The sequence below is a fragment of the Mastacembelus armatus genome, chromosome 19 (genome assembly GCF_900324485.2).
Source record: "Mastacembelus armatus chromosome 19, fMasArm1.2, whole genome shotgun sequence".
Lineage (NCBI taxonomy): Eukaryota > Metazoa > Chordata > Actinopteri > Synbranchiformes > Mastacembelidae > Mastacembelus > Mastacembelus armatus.
Genome location: NC_046651.1, coordinates 17815431 through 17831521, shown reverse-complemented (window position 1 = coordinate 17831521; position 16091 = coordinate 17815431). Strand labels below are relative to the sequence as shown.

The 16091-nt window shown below is 41.0% G+C and overlaps 2 protein-coding genes across 4 annotated transcripts; both read left to right on the top strand.

The window, feature by feature from the left end:
* Positions 1-47: 47 nt before the first annotated feature.
* On the top strand, positions 48-7913 carry slc16a5a (solute carrier family 16 member 5a). 2 transcript variants are annotated; one of them, XM_026315086.2, is made up of 6 exons: positions 48-198; positions 384-608; positions 2201-2660; positions 4562-4705; positions 4957-5796; positions 6533-7913. In XM_026315086.2, the coding sequence occupies exons 3-6, from the start codon at positions 2294-2296 to the stop codon at positions 6796-6798; spliced, it is 1617 nt and encodes a 538-aa protein (XP_026170871.1). In that variant the 5' UTR covers positions 48-198; positions 384-608; positions 2201-2293; the 3' UTR covers positions 6799-7913. The 2 variants fall into 2 exon arrangements, with proteins under 2 accessions (XP_026170871.1, XP_026170872.1); XM_026315087.2 differs by having other exon boundaries at positions 49-190.
* A 909-nt stretch (positions 7914-8822) lies between these two features.
* tap2t (transporter associated with antigen processing, subunit type t, teleost specific) lies at positions 8823-16045 on the top strand. Of its 2 annotated transcripts, XM_026314719.1 has the most exons (13): positions 8823-9068; positions 9619-10157; positions 10694-10808; positions 10937-11067; positions 11224-11429; positions 12093-12290; positions 12678-12806; positions 12900-13091; positions 13180-13353; positions 13568-13727; positions 14115-14251; positions 14711-14915; positions 15252-16045. In XM_026314719.1, the coding sequence occupies exons 2-12, from the start codon at positions 9656-9658 to the stop codon at positions 14903-14905; spliced, it is 2139 nt and encodes a 712-aa protein (XP_026170504.1). In that variant the 5' UTR covers positions 8823-9068; positions 9619-9655; the 3' UTR covers positions 14906-14915; positions 15252-16045. The 2 variants fall into 2 exon arrangements, with proteins under 2 accessions (XP_026170504.1, XP_026170503.1); XM_026314718.1 differs by lacking the exon at positions 15252-16045 and having other exon boundaries at positions 14711-14980.
* The last annotated feature ends 46 nt before the right edge of the window (positions 16046-16091 follow it).

Sequence of the window (16091 nt, the reverse complement as noted above, 5' to 3'; positions counted from 1 at the left end):
GTAAATCATTTGTTAAACTCCCCTAAAAGTTTCCCACATTCTTCTCACCCTATAAAAAAGGAGGAAAGGAGGGTGGTTGACTCTTCATGGCTCCTGTGCGGACTGAACCAGGACGCATCCTTAAAGGAGGCTTCAGACTGCACCCTCTCCAGGATTCACTTGTTCATCTGAGAATAACTGGTTTGATCCTGTCAGTCCGTGAGTCCATAAGAAGAATGAGTCTTTAACTCATGACATTTTGAATAGATTCTCAGAATTAGACTTTGATATTTTGCTGGACTTTTATGCGTAAATCTGATGTTTTAGGGCGTAAAGACGTAAATGCTCCTCCAGTCCCACCGTTGCGCACAAGCTGTTCTGTGATCAGCTCTTTCTTATTCCAGGACCCTTATAATCTGTCCACCATTACGGCTGCGTTGTGAGTAGCGGCGGGGCTGGGGCCTGCACAGTCCGCACCCCATCCTCCTTTTCGGGCTACGTCAGTCTCCTCCCACCGTGGCCGGACCTCCGTGCGGAGCAGAACCGGACAGCCACCGAGGACCAACCGCGCCCGCGGGGCAGTGTGGAAAGGGGGCACGACCACCAGAAATACAGTTAAAGAACAAAACGTGAGTAATACTTGTTTTTGTTCTCTTTTTCTTCTGCAAATACACGGAAGAGATTACTGGTTAGATCGCTTCCTCTTTGCTGCGACAAAGCCGAGGCAGTGATGTTCAGGCTGTTTACTATCGGACTGGAAAATGATGCCAACAAAAGATTTTAATGCAGATTTGGCCTTTGAGGAGAAAAGTACTACCGAAGCCAAGCGACGTCTGGGCTGTGTGTCCGTGTGCAGGTTTGATTCCCAGCTGTAAGGAAGCTGAAAAACACCGTGTTGCCATGAAGCCCTCATGTTAGTGCAGCTAAAACAGCAATTATTAAATGACTGCAATATAAACTCACCTGTAAACAGGTAAACCTGCCCCTGCACGGTCTGTGCTCAGCATCACACGTTTCTGAAATAAAGTGCAGCCAGAACTAGAACCAGTTTGACTGAGCAGGTTTGGGCACAAACATTGAACAAAGTAAAAGTTTTAAGAAAGAAGAATAAAATAAATAAATAAAAATAAAAAAGGCTAGAAAAACAATATATTTATATATGTACAGTGTGTGAACTATTGCAGTAGGAGTGCAAGGACTATAAAGGTACAGATGTGTAAATATTCATATTCGAGTATTATAGCTGAGTGACGTTATGACAGTATGACAGCACTGTAGGTGGGAACTGTGCAGGACTTAAATGGGAAAAACAAGCTGCTGATGTTCAGTGGCTCAGATTACTGAGATATGGCCTTTCCCCACTAATGCATCACACGCTCAGGATTACAAAGCCAAAAAAAAAACCTCTGTGTACTTTTCATGTCAGGCTGCTCTCATGCTTTCAGGTGTTACTCCAGTTTGTGCTTTTCATTTATTACAATGACGTTTTAGTACCAGCAGAGTCTTGAAGCTGTACCCCCATGGCCGTAAAGATCAGGTCTCCACACACACACGTATGTTTAGCCACGGGTCAGGCTGAGAACAGTGACAGAGTTAGGTTCTCAGCAACATAATCTCAGATGGTTTTGCTTCACTCAGTAGTTGCTACATCTGTTAATGGTGTCAAGTGTCTTGTCTTGCTGCTTGAACGTTTGCACAGAGCACTATTCAGTCGAGGGTTTTCACAAGAGCATGTTAGTCTCACATGGGCCAGAATCCCTTTTGCAACCAAACGGGCATATTTAAGTCGCAGTCCAATCTGCAGGCATAAATTCCTGGATGTCAGACTGGTTTCTGATTTGCAATGCTGATAAAACCGAAGCAGTGAAAAAGAAACGTGCACGCTGTAGTGCCCTGGGGCTTTTATTTTGAAAGCTGAAGTTCCCTGGGAGCGACCTGCGTATTGTTCACTGGTTAGTCCAGCTGCTGCAAACACCCGCTCAGCGCAAATATTGTCACCGACTTGATAAGGAAATCTTTCAACATTTACTGTCACAGTAAAATAAATACAAACTCAGAGCCAGGTGATGTTGCTTAACCTTTGGCATTTTCACAAGTTTATGCTGTTGTGTTCATCAACACACATTATTAGAATTTACCCTGAGGCCGTCTTCAGGATTTACCTTCTGAAATCTAAGACAGTTTGCACAGTTTGAAAGATTGTTTGCTTGTGCCGTTCTAGGTCTCCTGAAAATTACAAGGACATGGGTAGAAGAGGAAATTACACACCCTGCAGAGCTAACACAGGAGCCTTGCTGCAACTGTTGAGCAGAAAATGACTCAGAGAAATGGAATCAGAGCGTCAAGTCATCGCCACCTCGACACCGAGGCCACTGGGGTTTGTGAGCAGGCCAACAGCATGGCGCACGAGAAAGTTCAAGAGGTCAGCGACTGCGAAGGAGCGGAAGGAGCGGAGGGGGCGCAGGGAGGTGACTCTGTGGCTGTAACAGGAGTGGTCACAGCTCCAGATGGCGGGTGGGGCTGGGTGGTCCTGGGTGCCAACATCCTGGTCCTGGCTTTGACCTTGGCGTTCCCGTCCTGCGTGGGAATCTTCTACATGGATCTGCAGAATGAGTTCCACGCCTCCAACAGTGAAACCTCCTGGGTGCCCTCCATAATGACATCAGTGCTTCATGCAGGAGGTAACGTGGGCAGAACACAAACAGAACTGGTCTTTTTGCAGTTTGCAACCTTAATGTGTGCACCCATACATCTCAGTTCACCCCAATAACTAAGATTTACTCCTTCATGTCGTGTAAAAGGTGAACTGCAGTACACTGTATACATTAGTTTGACTTTTTGCCTCATTTTTACCTCAGCAACCTGTTGTTGTTGTTGTAGGAGGAAGATGTGAAACCTGAGAAGCATCTTTTAGCTTTAATCAGATTTTTTCTGATGCAGTCCTACCTGGTCTGCTCCCTGCAGAGGCTTCTATCAGTAACTGACATTAGCAAACCCATGATAGGTTTTAACTGTGTAACTGACTTTACTGAGTTAACTAAAACTAAGTTTTCAGTGCTGGTCATTGGGTGTTAATAGATTACTGTGGTTTCACATTGATTTCTCCCGTTAGCGTCCAGTTATTGTGTTGTATCCAGCACAGTAACTGAGAGGAATGTTGTTAGTCTGGCTCTGGCCAGCAGACTTTGTATAATAGAAGGATTAGAAACAGGTTTTAGAGACGTTAACACAGACGCAAACAATGTTAATCTCCCAAAATCAGACGTGTCAGCATTTAAACTGTAGAACTGACAAGTATTCTATCCATCTATCCATCTATCTATTGCTCTACCTCATGACTCCTAATTTATCAGCAAAATCATAAAATGTAAAACATCATTTTTTAAAAAAATATAAACATCCTGATTTCTTTGAGGTGAATTTATTTTAAAAACTAATAAGTAGGTTTTGTTCACACTCACCATGTTGTGACATGTAGTTTTTTTATGTGGGCAGTGTTTAGTAATGACCTCCTGGTTTTCAATCAGCAGAAGGCTGTGGTTACTCCCTAACAGCACCGGACCCTTCACAATGTTATCAGACTGAAATTCCTTCTGCCTTCCTCCTTCGTCCTTCCAGGATGAGCTGCCATATCAGTCCAGTACAAGTCAAGACAGATAAGATGTTGTTTTAATTATGAAGTGGAGGTTTCACTCACAAACATGTCTGAATGTGTTGATAGCCCTCCTGCAAAAAGAAACGATTTTCTTTGAAATTTGATGAACCACACTGAAGTCATTGGAGTCCACTATTCTCTCTTCTGTTTGAATACACATAATCATCTTTCATTTGCAGTTTGTTTTTAACATCCAACAGTGCACAAAAATCCTGTTAGTTACAGTTTCTAAGACATTTTTCTGGATATTCGTTCATTCGTGCCGTTTAGACAAGAGTGTGAGTTCTAGTCAGACATTACTGTGGATTCAAAGGGATTTTCTAAATCTCTTTAGCACTGGTCATAAATTAGAAAAAATAATGTGAAATCAGCTCTGTCACAGTGTTTCATAGTTCATTAAACTGATTTTACACTATTTTCTGTGTATGACAATTGAGCCAATGAGGCGATGACACTGATCATTCTTCTTCTTTCTTTCCCATCATGTTTTACCCCTGCAGACTTCACATTAACCCGTTCAGTGACACGGAGATGCCACTCGGTCTGAACCAGTGAGACTTTAGGACTTTAAGTTATCATCCTCCTCAGCAGTTTGCAGCTCTGCTGCCTGACAGCAAAAGAAGTTGCTTTGGTTTAACCTTTAACTAATATGCTGTGCTGTGCTATACTGTAAATCTTCCACCTCAGGCAGATTATTTATGAGCATCAATTGAGGCAAATGCTATCTCCTGTTAAATGGTTTTGGGTTTACACCATGGGCACACATGGGTCTGAAAAAATGAGTGACGGAGCAAATATACTGTGTTTTCAGTCACGGTCTCAGTACTTGGAAAGGTCATTCAGCCGATACAAAATACAGCTAAACACAAGTCACATGCCCTTTCTGCTCCACCGTGCACTAAACTAAGCATTAAATTTTATCCACAGGTCCGTTTTGTAGCGTGTTGGTGGAGAAATTTGGCTGCAGGGCAACCGTCATGTTGGGTGGAGTCCTGAGTGGGGTTGGGATGGCTGCCAGCTCGTTTACCCAGTCCATCATCCAGCTTTACATAACGTCGGGGGTTATTACAGGTCAGTGAACACTCAACAGACACTTGATGACCATGGTATGTAAAACTGTGCACGTTAGAGACCAGCAGGTGAAGAATGTGGAGCATCTTCTTCTGTCGTTCTTGGTAAATACCTTTGTGATGTGAAAAGCGCAGATGGTACCAAAGATGTAATAAAGTATTGTACAGAACACTGTAAACTGAACTGAGTCTGCTGTGTTATCAGTCAACTTGGTGATATCTGCAGTAATGAAACTTCTTGATTCCTTACAGGACTCGGTTTCTGCCTCAGCTTCCAACCAGCGGTGACAATCCTGGGCCACTACTTTGTGCGTCGCCGTGCGTTTGCCAACGCTATGTCCTCCACAGGTACAGCCCTGGGCCTGTGCATACTACCTTTCCTGGGTAACTACCTCCACACAGAGTTCGGATGGAGGGGAAGCTTCCTTATCCTGGGGGCCATCCTGCTTAACTGCTGTGTGTGTGGAGCAGTGATGAGGCCCCTCCAGCCCTCCAGACGTCGTGGCGAGCCACTGATGAACCATGAATCCCCTCTGCCAGAGAAGCAAAATGTGAGGAGGGGAAAGGAGAGGCTGAGGACGATATGTAGCTGCCTGGTGGCTTCCCTGAGTAAACACATGGCCTTTGATCAGTTCTGCAACAACCCGCGTTTCTGTGTGTATGCCATAGGCATCACCTGGATGATGCTTGGCTTTGTGGTGCCATTGGTGTACCTGGTTCCCTATGCTACAGCAAACAATATGGAGTCTGGCCGTGCCGCGCTGTTGCTTTCCATCCTTGGCATTGTTAACATCGTGGTGCGCCCACCCTTTGGCATCCTCTTCAACATGCCCTGGTTCAAAGGGCGGCACATTTATGTGTTTGCTGTAGCTTTGCTGGTCAACGGGCTCAGTAACAGCATCTGCTGCATCGGGCCCAGCTTCACTGTACTCCTCATTTATGTGGTGGTCTATGGGCTGTCCATGAGCGTGGTGGGCTCCCTGATGTTCACTGTGCTCATGGATATAGTGGAGATGAGGCGCTTTCCTTCAGCTCTGGGCCTGCTCGCTATCATGGAGAGCATCACGTTGCTCATTGGGCCTCCACTGGCAGGTAACGTAAACACAGAGTGCCCTTAAATCTCAGTCCACAGGTTCATGTTTTGTCTTTTGTCTCTACAGTAGGTAAATATCTAACACACATTGAAGCCAATTGCAAAAGAATGATGTCCTTGAACCATGGAGGAGGTTCAGGACAAGTCCTGCTCAAGGCTGTTGCTGTAAATAACACCATGTTCTCAAACAGTAGTGCTGCAACACAGAGAACATGTAGTATGAACTGCCTGTGCTTCATTCAGGACTGAAGCTTAGTGGCAGCAGAGTGAGGAAAGAGCAGAGGCCTCTGTCTCAGGTGGCTTCCTGTGCTGATGTGGTCTGGCAGAGACAAGTCACAGCAGAATTGCCTTTTACGTGCAGAAAGTGACTTAGTTTGCTCCTAAAGCTCACATGAAAACTGATAAAGGGTAAGGTGATCAATACGCTGCACACACTGTTGTTGAGCATTTGTGTATTAACAAAAACGCTTCCCATGTCAGAAGCTCCAAATGTTTTGGCTTGTGACTGCTTAAAACAAAGGAACCGGAAAAGCCTCATTATCAGTCGCATGTCTTTACCAGCTGTGATATGTTTAATCAAAGAGTGGTTCTCCCGTCCTTACAAAAGAAGAGAGAAAGGAACATGTTGGTTCCTTTCTACAGAACTACAGGAAAATGTGGGTCCTGTAGATAAAACCCATAAAAGATCAAAAGGTGAAATGCTAATATTACTGATGGATTTTCTTGTTGCTGTAGGCTTCCTGATTGACAGGACAGGCCAGTACTTCCACGTCTTCTTTGCCTGCAGTGCTGTTGTTGCCTCATCCGCCGTATTCCTCATGGTGTCATTTTACTGGTTGGACAAGAAGGACAGGAAGGCGTCGGAGCAGAGTCAGCCGTCTGCACTGCCTGACCCAACGAGACCTTCTGTTGATAGCGTGCCAGGCTGTCACTACAGCAGCGTGCCCACAGAGGGAGACAAGGCCTCGGCTAACGGGGCAGAGTGTATCTCCAGCGTCTGAACCTGTTCACACGCTAACACATCACGCTGACAGTTATGAAAATTATTCCTGTTTGCACAAGATTTCTAGGCGCACCAGCTGTTATGCCATAAAGGTAAAGATAACTACAGTTTAACCAAGGTTGGACACTTGATCCTACATACCAAAATGGACAGATGTGCACTTAAAACAATGTGATTGTACTGTTTATCGTAAAATGCTGCTGATCTTTTCTGTGATCACACAATCTATCATAGGATACATGAGGTATCTCACTCTCTCAAGCCAAGAAACATACATGATCCTTTGTTAAAGGAATCATACGTTATTCTTTCTAGATGTTTGCTAGAGTGGTGTCTACATATACAATCAGCTTACAGGCACAGGAGAGAGGTCTGAGTAGGTAAAATGCTATCGAGCAAACTATTAATATGACACAAGTGAAATCACAGTGAAAGAGTATGTGGCTTAAGAAAGAAGAGGGAAAGAATCAGGTCAGTGTATTTATTCTGATTTTCTTATTGTCAACAAATCCCAAAGACCAAAATCAAGTATTCTTAATCCTGCATACAAAGCTCCAGTGAGTTGTTTTCTTCAGTCAGTGGAAACAGCTGGGAATACTACATGTCCCCAGCGCTGGAGTGTGTTAAATTAATTAGTGGTAGTTTGATTTAAAACACATTTATTTACCAACATGTATATCAGGCATAATGCATAATATGGTTCTTAATATCCTGCAACTCAGTGCCTTAAATTCTAGGTAATAACCACCGCCTATTAAGCAAATAGCACAGTGTGTGTTTGTGTTCGATGAGTGTTGTTTTCCACTTTTAATCGTTCAGACCAAGCAGAACATGCCACCTGTGCACATGAACAAATCACGACATGTTCCAGCACTGTAAACACTACAGACCGATAAACATATCCAACATGTTCTCGTCTGTTCTCTGAATGACTGAAAATTAAATATACACATTGTGGTCAACACAGGTGTAATCAGAGGCTTCTCTGCTATGAGAGGATTAATTTGTATTTTTAGAGGCTTGTCTTACTTTGGGCCAAATGATACCATTATTATAAATTCTTTATTTATACAAAATGGTCAAAGAGGAAAAATAAATGTTTGAATATGAAAATTGTCTTTGTTGTGATTTTTTTTTTTACATTTGAATTCAAACAAAATAGTCTGACAAACTACACAAAAAGTAAAATTTGTGTTAAAGTGTTTACAGAAAAAAAAGCTTTTTACTTTTACAATACAAAGGACTTTAAGGATGAAGATTATTGTACATGGTTTATTAAGTATTTTCCTACTGTAACCATATAACCTTCTTTCAATTATTGAAGAGTTTAAGTAATGAGTAACTTTTCAGATTAAAATTTTTGCATGGAAAACATACAGGGGGCTTATAAATAAACTTTCACCTACTCAAATGTGACAACTGTGCAGTACTTTCCTTGGAAATGTTGTGAAGAAGAAATCTAAAGTACAAACACCACTAGTATTCAAAGCTGTACTTATATATGGAACTTGAAAGGAAAACCACCAAGTCATCATTGTTAGAGATTAGTAATAGCTGCCATGTTCTGTTGACTAGTTGTTTCAGTTTTACCTGTAGATATTGTTCAAATTTATTATAGTTCAATTTATAATGAAACATCCCATAGGCCCACATGAAGCCTCACACTTTTGTGACTATTGCTACCAAATAAATTGAATGAAATGTACAAATTTTCATTGTCATATATTTTATTCATAAATATCAGATTCGATTGGCACTTTTAGGTAACTACAGTAGTTGAGAAATTGTACTTATTTTTTAGATGTACTTATTTATATATAATTTATATGTTAATATTGTATATATTTATGAATAGTGGAAATGTGAAAGACTAAAATAAGTGGCAGAGTTGGTTCTTTTTGGATTTTAAATACATGATTTAGGTTTTAAATGTAATTCATATAAATTTCATCAAAGAGACAAAGGCTTAAAATCATGCCTTTATTTTGAAAGCGGAAACGGAAACACAAATTCTGTCCGTGATTTGAAATGACGGGCAGCAGTGTGTAAACGATAAAAACTAAAGAGAGAAGTTAAAACTCTGCCATTTAACAACGACATTTAAAAAGAAAAGGGACAATGAAGCTGTTTTGGGACATGTCTAACGTTTACGTGAATATTTTACAGCACATGACATGTCCCAAAACAGTTGTTAGCTTACCGAAAGCGAAAGTAAACGTTGGTTAGCTAACTTAGCTAACTATTGGGACAGCTAACCGCTAGTCCTCGGTAAGTTATCCTAAATAAATCACGAAAACCTTAAATTTAACATTTAAATGTGTTACAGATTTGTCGGCTTGTTAAGCAGCAGCCAGGGGAGCGGGGACTTTACGTATTAACGTTGTGTTCCTGGTTAACGCCAAGTTTAGCAGAGTTGTGACATAGTTAGCTAACTAGCTTACTTGTGTTTTAGCTAAATTCGTATTTAATCCTTAATATCCTTATTTTACTTCAGTGCTGTTGCTCAACATTTGACATATAAAGTCTGGTTCGTTGTTACAGATTCAAAACAGAAAAATATCTAAAACAGCTCATGTTAATGCCGTCCACACGCTTTACACGCGTTAATGTCTTTTATAGGTTATCTTGTTTGTTAATGTGTGTTTTTACAAATGTTACGTAGTTAAAGACAGTTTTTAAACTTCCTGACAACATGTCATTGTTGGTTTTAGTGTGTGTGTGTGATTTGTATGTAGAATGTAGAAAATGAGTGAATGTACTTGGTGATTACTGTGATGTCTGATTTTATCTGTGTTATAACTAATATTTGTTGTTTTAGGATCACATTCAGCCCCTTGCAGTCTGACCAAAGGAAAATGAGGGAAGTGGCAGTGTGTGCATTGTTGATCCTACTTTTTGATGCAGTTCTGTGTTTGGTACTGTGGACTGGACTGGTGCTCCTCAAGTGCTCCAGTTGTGGTGGACTGGCAGGAGTTTGGACTTTTGGGGCAGTAAAGTGGATGTTTCTCTATATTTTCACCTTCATACTGACTGACAGGAAGCCACAGGCTGAGCTCCGCAGGCTGGTTGTAGTCCTCAGTCTTCTTTCTCCTGTGGTTGAAAGTGGGCGGATCCTTATGGCGCCTCCCTCAGAGCCTTACACTGGACCACCTCCTGACCTCAGCATGCTGCTCCTGGGACCAGTGTCTTCATTACTGGCTTGTGTAGTTTGGGAAAAAGGCCTCTGTAGTGATGGGAAGGGGAAAAAGGACAACAAACTGGATGCCAGACTGTTGCTTATGAGGGTGTTGAAATACTTCAGACCAGATTCCCTTTACCTGATTGCAGCTTTTAGCTTCCTAATATTGGGCGTTATCTGTAAGTATGGCAGGTTGTAAATCATACGGTAAATCAGTATGTGTGTATTAACTTTAGCATTATACACTGTTTACTGCATGACTGCTTTTTCATAAGAATCTTGAAAGGATAAGGTTGTACCCTAAAACCAGCAATGTCTTCGTGTGTCTTTCAGTACTTCATAACTTCTGTCTCAGTAGGTTTAAAAAGTAGATTAGCATTGTGTTTTTTTGGAGACAACAGAAAATAGGGCAGTTGTTGGGGACTGTTTTTAATTGATTTGAGCTTTACAACACCAGGACTGTGGTACAGTATGTAAAAATCTAAAATATCACCAGAATTATTTAAAACTGAATTAGTTGTTTTAGTTGAGACTCCAACATTATTCCCGGCACTTAGAGGTTTTTAATCTAACAGCAACAGTATGTGTGATGCATGCATCTAACAAAAGTACAAAACTTTTAAGAATCTCTGCATGATCACATCTTAGAAACAAACATGCAGTATTTGCTACCTGTTCTGTTTACTTTGTCCGTGACATTTGTCTTTCCTGACAGGTGATACATTTATCCCACTTTATCAGGGGAAGGTTATTGATCAGCTGAGAGGTCAAGTGCTTCAGACCAGCTTCTGTTATGCAATTGTACAGCTTGTACTGGTCTCTGTTGGAAGGTAATGAAACAAAACTAACTAGCTATATTTTCCTTTCTTTTTCACTTGCATTATAACATAAAGACTAAAATGTGATTTGTTTCAGTGAGTTTTAAAATAAGCTTATTGTCAGTGTGTCCATTTTACAGCGCTCTGTTCTCTGGCTTGCGAGGAGGCATATTTATGTGCACCCTGGCCAGGCTGAACAAGAGACTGAAGCATCTGCTTTTTCACACCCTCCTGCAGCAGGAGGTGCACTTCTTTGAGGAGAACAACTCAGGTGAGCAGAACCTGTAAACATATCTTACTTATCTGTTGAAATATTTAGGAAAAGCTAGAATATTCCACCTGTTCTTAAGTGTTGGACATATTTAGATTTAGACATATGTAGATATTTAGCACCCAGTTAATAGTCTTGATCCTTCTCATCACGCAGGCCAGCTTTCCTCGCGCCTGCACTCTGATGTGGACAGGATGGGCCGCACAGTAGCGCTGAATGCCAACGCCCTGGTTCGCAGCACAGTCAAGACGTGCCTCATGCTCGGAGTGATGTTAGGCCTGTCCTGGGAGCTCACTGTGCTCACCTGTATAGAGATGCCGCTGTTGGCAGTACTACAGAATAAATACATCACCTGGTACAAGGTACATGTGATGACATGTCACTGATGTATATGCCATTCTGCCATATACGCTGTTTCATATTCATACTGATTGCACTAATATAATTCAGGTCAGCTTGAGAGATGCACAGGAGCTCAGTTTGTCTAAATGTCACTGTTGTGTGAGGAGCTAGGCCTGTTGTTGGCTCAGACTCACAGGAAACAGTGGTGTTTTCCGTCACCAGCAGGTGGTGCTAAACGTTCACGTTACTGATTTGATGGGTGATGGTGATTGATGTTTATGGATGAAAACACAATGCAACCAAAAATGATTATTTCTGTTATTGTTCATCACCATACACCAACCAGGTTATAAAATGGTGAGATAATAGATGTGTGATCTGGAGGAAGAGCAAGCAGGCAAGGTAGGTTTTAGTGACATTTTCAAGAGAAGGAAGAAGTGATAAAGGAAAAGCAGATCCCATCATGGTGACATACTAAAGAACGTTCATTGCTTGCAGCTGAGAATAATAAAACATGCCAACAGTACAGGATCTTGTTTACTTTGTGACTTTCAATCACAAATGTGAGATTTACTTTCCTGCAGAATAGAATTTTACAACCTCAAATTAGAGGCATTGACTAATTTTGATCAGAAGAATGCATTTTGTTGTTACTGAGTCAGTCTGTATTTTCTCTCAAACAGGAGCTGAAAGATCAGATGCAGGACTGCCTCGCTCAGAACAAAGATCTGGCCTCCCAAACCATCAGTGGGATTCGCACAGTCCGCAGCTTTAATGGGGAGAAGGAGGAACTGAGGAGGTATAATGGGGCTCTGGACCAAATGGGCACAATTAAGAGGCATTCAGGAATCTACAGTTCATTCGTCCTGTTAGCGAGGAGGGTAAGACGACTGAAATAATAGTTTTGACTGTCTATATTAAACTTGAATTATACAGTTTTGAGATAGCCACAATGATGAACTGAGTCTTTTGAGGTTTTAAGTCAAAATTAGTATCCCAGGCTGGTTGTACTCCTCAGTCTTCTTTCTCCTGTGGTTGAAAGTGGACGGATCCTTATGGCGCCTTCTGACTTACTATGAGATTTTTTTTGTCTTTTTAGACCCATTTGATCTGTTTTTTTAAAATCAGAAATCTGCTGCTGTAAATATTGTATATGCTGCTCCAATAATATTTAAAACATTTGGTTTTTAGGAGCATGTGAAATTTTTGTAATTTAGAGTATGTTTGGGTTTAACTACAGTTTGATTAATAAAACTTTTTCCACTTAGCTGGTGAGTCTGGGGATAAAGATCCTGATGCTGGTACAGGCCCGCAGCCTTATCTCGTCCGGTCACCTCAGCATCGGTAGTCTTGTGTCATTTTTCTTGTACCAGAAGCCCATGTCAAACAATTTAAAGGTGAGCTAACTAACAAATACTCACACTGCAGACTCCTCTATGTGTTTGAGTGGTGAAGTGTTTATAATGCTCATGAAATATTTATTAAAATAGGAGATTTTGTATTGCTATGGAGAGACGGTCTCCACAGTTGGAGTCATCTCCAAAGTGTTCAGCTATCTTGACCGGACACCAAAGTGTAAGAAGGAGGGACAGTTGGCTCCTGAGCTGCTGCAGGGAAGAATTGTTTTCGACAAAGTCACCTTCACATATCCCTCAGGTCCTCAGGATGAACCAGCTCTGAAGGTAACTGGGCTTGACAGTAAAAGATTAAATCTATCTGTGCTAGACGATCCACAAATGAATCCTTAGGTCTTTTACATTTTCTGTCCAGTCAGTTTCTGTGGAACTGCAGCCCGGTAAGATGACAGCTCTGGTGGGCCCCTCTGGCGGAGGAAAGACTTCCTTTGTCAGTCTCCTGAAGAGGCTGTATGAACCTCAACAAGGGCAGATCCTGCTGGATGACAAACCACTGCACCAATACAAACACAAATGCCTCCATCAAAAGGTGAAATTGACTGGGTGGCTGGAGGCTCAAATCACTGCAGAAAATCAAAGGGATTCTTATGTTTGTGATTTTGGATTACACTGTTTTACATAAAGTTTACACAGCTTGTATCCACAGGACCTACAGATTTATCCGGTTTTAAACAGCATTTTATTAGTTGTTTGTGGATTAATACACTAATGCTGGTGTGTTTTAACTGAATTGATTTATTTAGATGGCTCTGGTATCCCAGAATCCTGTGCTGTTTTCTGGTTCACTGAGATACAACATTGAATATGGTCTGAGAGACTGCACCATGGAGAAGGTGAAAGAAGCTGTGCAGAGGGCCAGTGCAGATGACTTCATCTCTGAACTGGAGAATGGATATGACACAGGTACACCAACTGTATCTAATTCCATGTTAGTAAAGCTCTTTTTTTGTTATGAGACTGAATGCTACTATCACAGTTTCTTTGTTGTTTTTAAAGAAATAAATATCTGCCCTTCACTGCACTGACAGTTGTAGGTGCAGAGTTTGTTTTCACGTCTTCTCTGTTGAAGGGAGCAGGCGTCTGTTGGCTGCACAGAAATCTGAGGTTCTGGCAAACTTAAGTTTATGATGCCACATGTCTTAAAGCCAGTCATGGTTCATCATGCAAATATCTGCAGATTCAGGAAATCAGAGAGGTGCATGGTGCCCTGAGACATGAGAGACAGCAGATATAACGTGAAGACAGCAGAGTCTTTGTTTGTAGTTCAGCGTGTCTGTCTCGTCTTTACAGATATAGGGGAATGTGGTGGAAAACTTTCCGATGGACAGAAGCAGTGCCTTGCCATCATTAGGGCTCTGGTTCGAGATCCACAGGTCATCATACTGGATGAGGCTACTAGCAAACTGGATGTTAAAGCACAGCATGCTGTAAGTAAAATATGACACAGGGAAAAGGTTGTTTTTAAATAGTTTAATAATTGTTTTTCAATCAGGAAACTCATGTTTCAGGATCTTAAATACAAAAAGAGTTTACTATTACTCTGTATTGAATATTTGTGGCTTTTTGATCGATGGTCAGACGTCACATCAGGCTTTACCAAACTTGGATGGCTGTTTTTGATTCTGTTCTCTAGCATTTTATAAACTACATAATTAATAGATAAAACCAATCATTAAATTAATTTTTAGCTGCAGCCCTAAAGAGAAAGAGGAGAAAACCGTGAAAACACTGTACTCCAAAGATCAGCGACATCGAGAACCAAAAACATGTTTGTCCAACAGTAAAGCTGTTCTTTATACCAGACGTCTTGCTGGAGTTTCACTTTCTTAGTTCAGATACAGCTTAATACAGCTGTACATATTTGACTGCTGGTGTCTGCGTCTCAGGTCCTGCAGGAGGTTCTGGCTTGTGGTCGGACAGTGCTGTTGGTGGCTCATCAGCTGAAGACTGTGGAGAAGGCTGATCGCATCATCTTCATAGAGAAAGGTGCAGTTGTGGAGCAGGGGACACACCAAGAACTCATGGACAAGAGAGGGCGCTACTATCGTCTGAAAGAGGAACTGTTCTCTCAGTGCAGCTAAGAAAAGCTCAGTAGGTGTATTTTACGTGTTTATACCCCAGTTTTAGTTGGAACACAGTAAATTTCACTAAAAAAAGAAGACTCATGAAAAACTGGTGTGGTCTGCAAGTTCCATTGTTTTAGTGAGCAAATAAATTATCAGTATTGACAGGAAATGTGGGCGACAGTTTTTTTTGGGCACAACCAACAAATGTGAAGAGACGCAACCCACCAATGTATATAGTTTATATGGTGTTCCACTATAACTATTCATGTATTACGGCACCAACATTAGCATGGTTTTTATGGCAGTTTTGTTTGTTGATGTCTTTAATCTCATTTATTAAAGGTTTTATTGGTTTTTGCAGAAACAAACTGACATATCTGAGATGTTTGTGATGTCTCTTCCTCACTCCACTATCTTCAATTTTGCAAAATGGAGCAGTTACACCCAAATATGGTGATGTAGAAACATGTCTATAAAGATAACATATTAACATATGTTGTAATTTGATCTAAGAAAGAAAAATAGTCTGTATTTTGAAGACTAATCCCCCAATTCCTGTTTCAAACTGTAGTCAATATATTTATCTGGCATGATATCGCTGTATATTTTTAGAGCTTCCAGTTTACAGGTGCTGTGACAACGCATTGAATTATGTGTTGATTTTATTTATTTATTTTACTTTGTGGATAAAGTCAGAAATTAACAGCAAATAATTTTGACACTGCTCCTGCCTTTATAATGTGCCCGCTCAGCTGGCACTGTAAATACACAGGTCCACACTGATGTGCATTTGCCCAAATCAGAGCAAACTTACCCAGTTACTCAAAGTGTGCAATGACACAGACAGTATAAAAGTCTGTGTTTTCAGTAATTAGTTAGCTAGCTCCTCATCCACGTGCCTACAGCGATTTTTAAAAAAAAAAAAGAAAAAAAAAAGGAATTTTCTTGTTGAGACACTTGTTGGTGAAACTGGACAAAAAGTTCTGCATATTAAGAAACTGCTAAATATTTACTGGATTATCCTGTTTTATTGCGATTTTTTTAGAAATGGAAATGGATATACACTTTAAAAAATTCTTTGAATTAACAATTTGAAAACGAGAATAACTTTAAAACCCTGTTTTGAAATGGTCTTAATAAAATTTCTTTGGACAATGCTTCTCCCCTTGCACTCTTACAACAGCTCTGATTTACTCTCAGT

Excerpts from the sequence above, each read along its gene's own strand:
- slc16a5a (XM_026315086.2), top strand. The coding sequence starts at position 2,294 with ATGACTCAGAGAAATGGAATCAGAGCGTCAAGTCATCGCCACCTCGAC. Across the intron at positions 2,661-4,561 it reads ATCAGTGCTTCATGCAGGAG|GTCCGTTTTGTAGCGTGTTG; the intron begins GTAACGTGGGCA and ends TTTTATCCACAG. Across the intron at positions 5,797-6,532 it reads CATTGGGCCTCCACTGGCAG|GCTTCCTGATTGACAGGACA; the intron begins GTAACGTAAACA and ends TTGTTGCTGTAG.
- tap2t (XM_026314719.1), top strand. The coding sequence starts at position 9,656 with ATGAGGGAAGTGGCAGTGTGTGCATTGTTGATCCTACTTTTTGATGCA. Across the intron at positions 11,068-11,223 it reads CTTTGAGGAGAACAACTCAG|GCCAGCTTTCCTCGCGCCTG; the intron begins GTGAGCAGAACC and ends CTCATCACGCAG. Across the intron at positions 14,252-14,710 it reads ATGTTAAAGCACAGCATGCT|GTCCTGCAGGAGGTTCTGGC; the intron begins GTAAGTAAAATA and ends TCTGCGTCTCAG.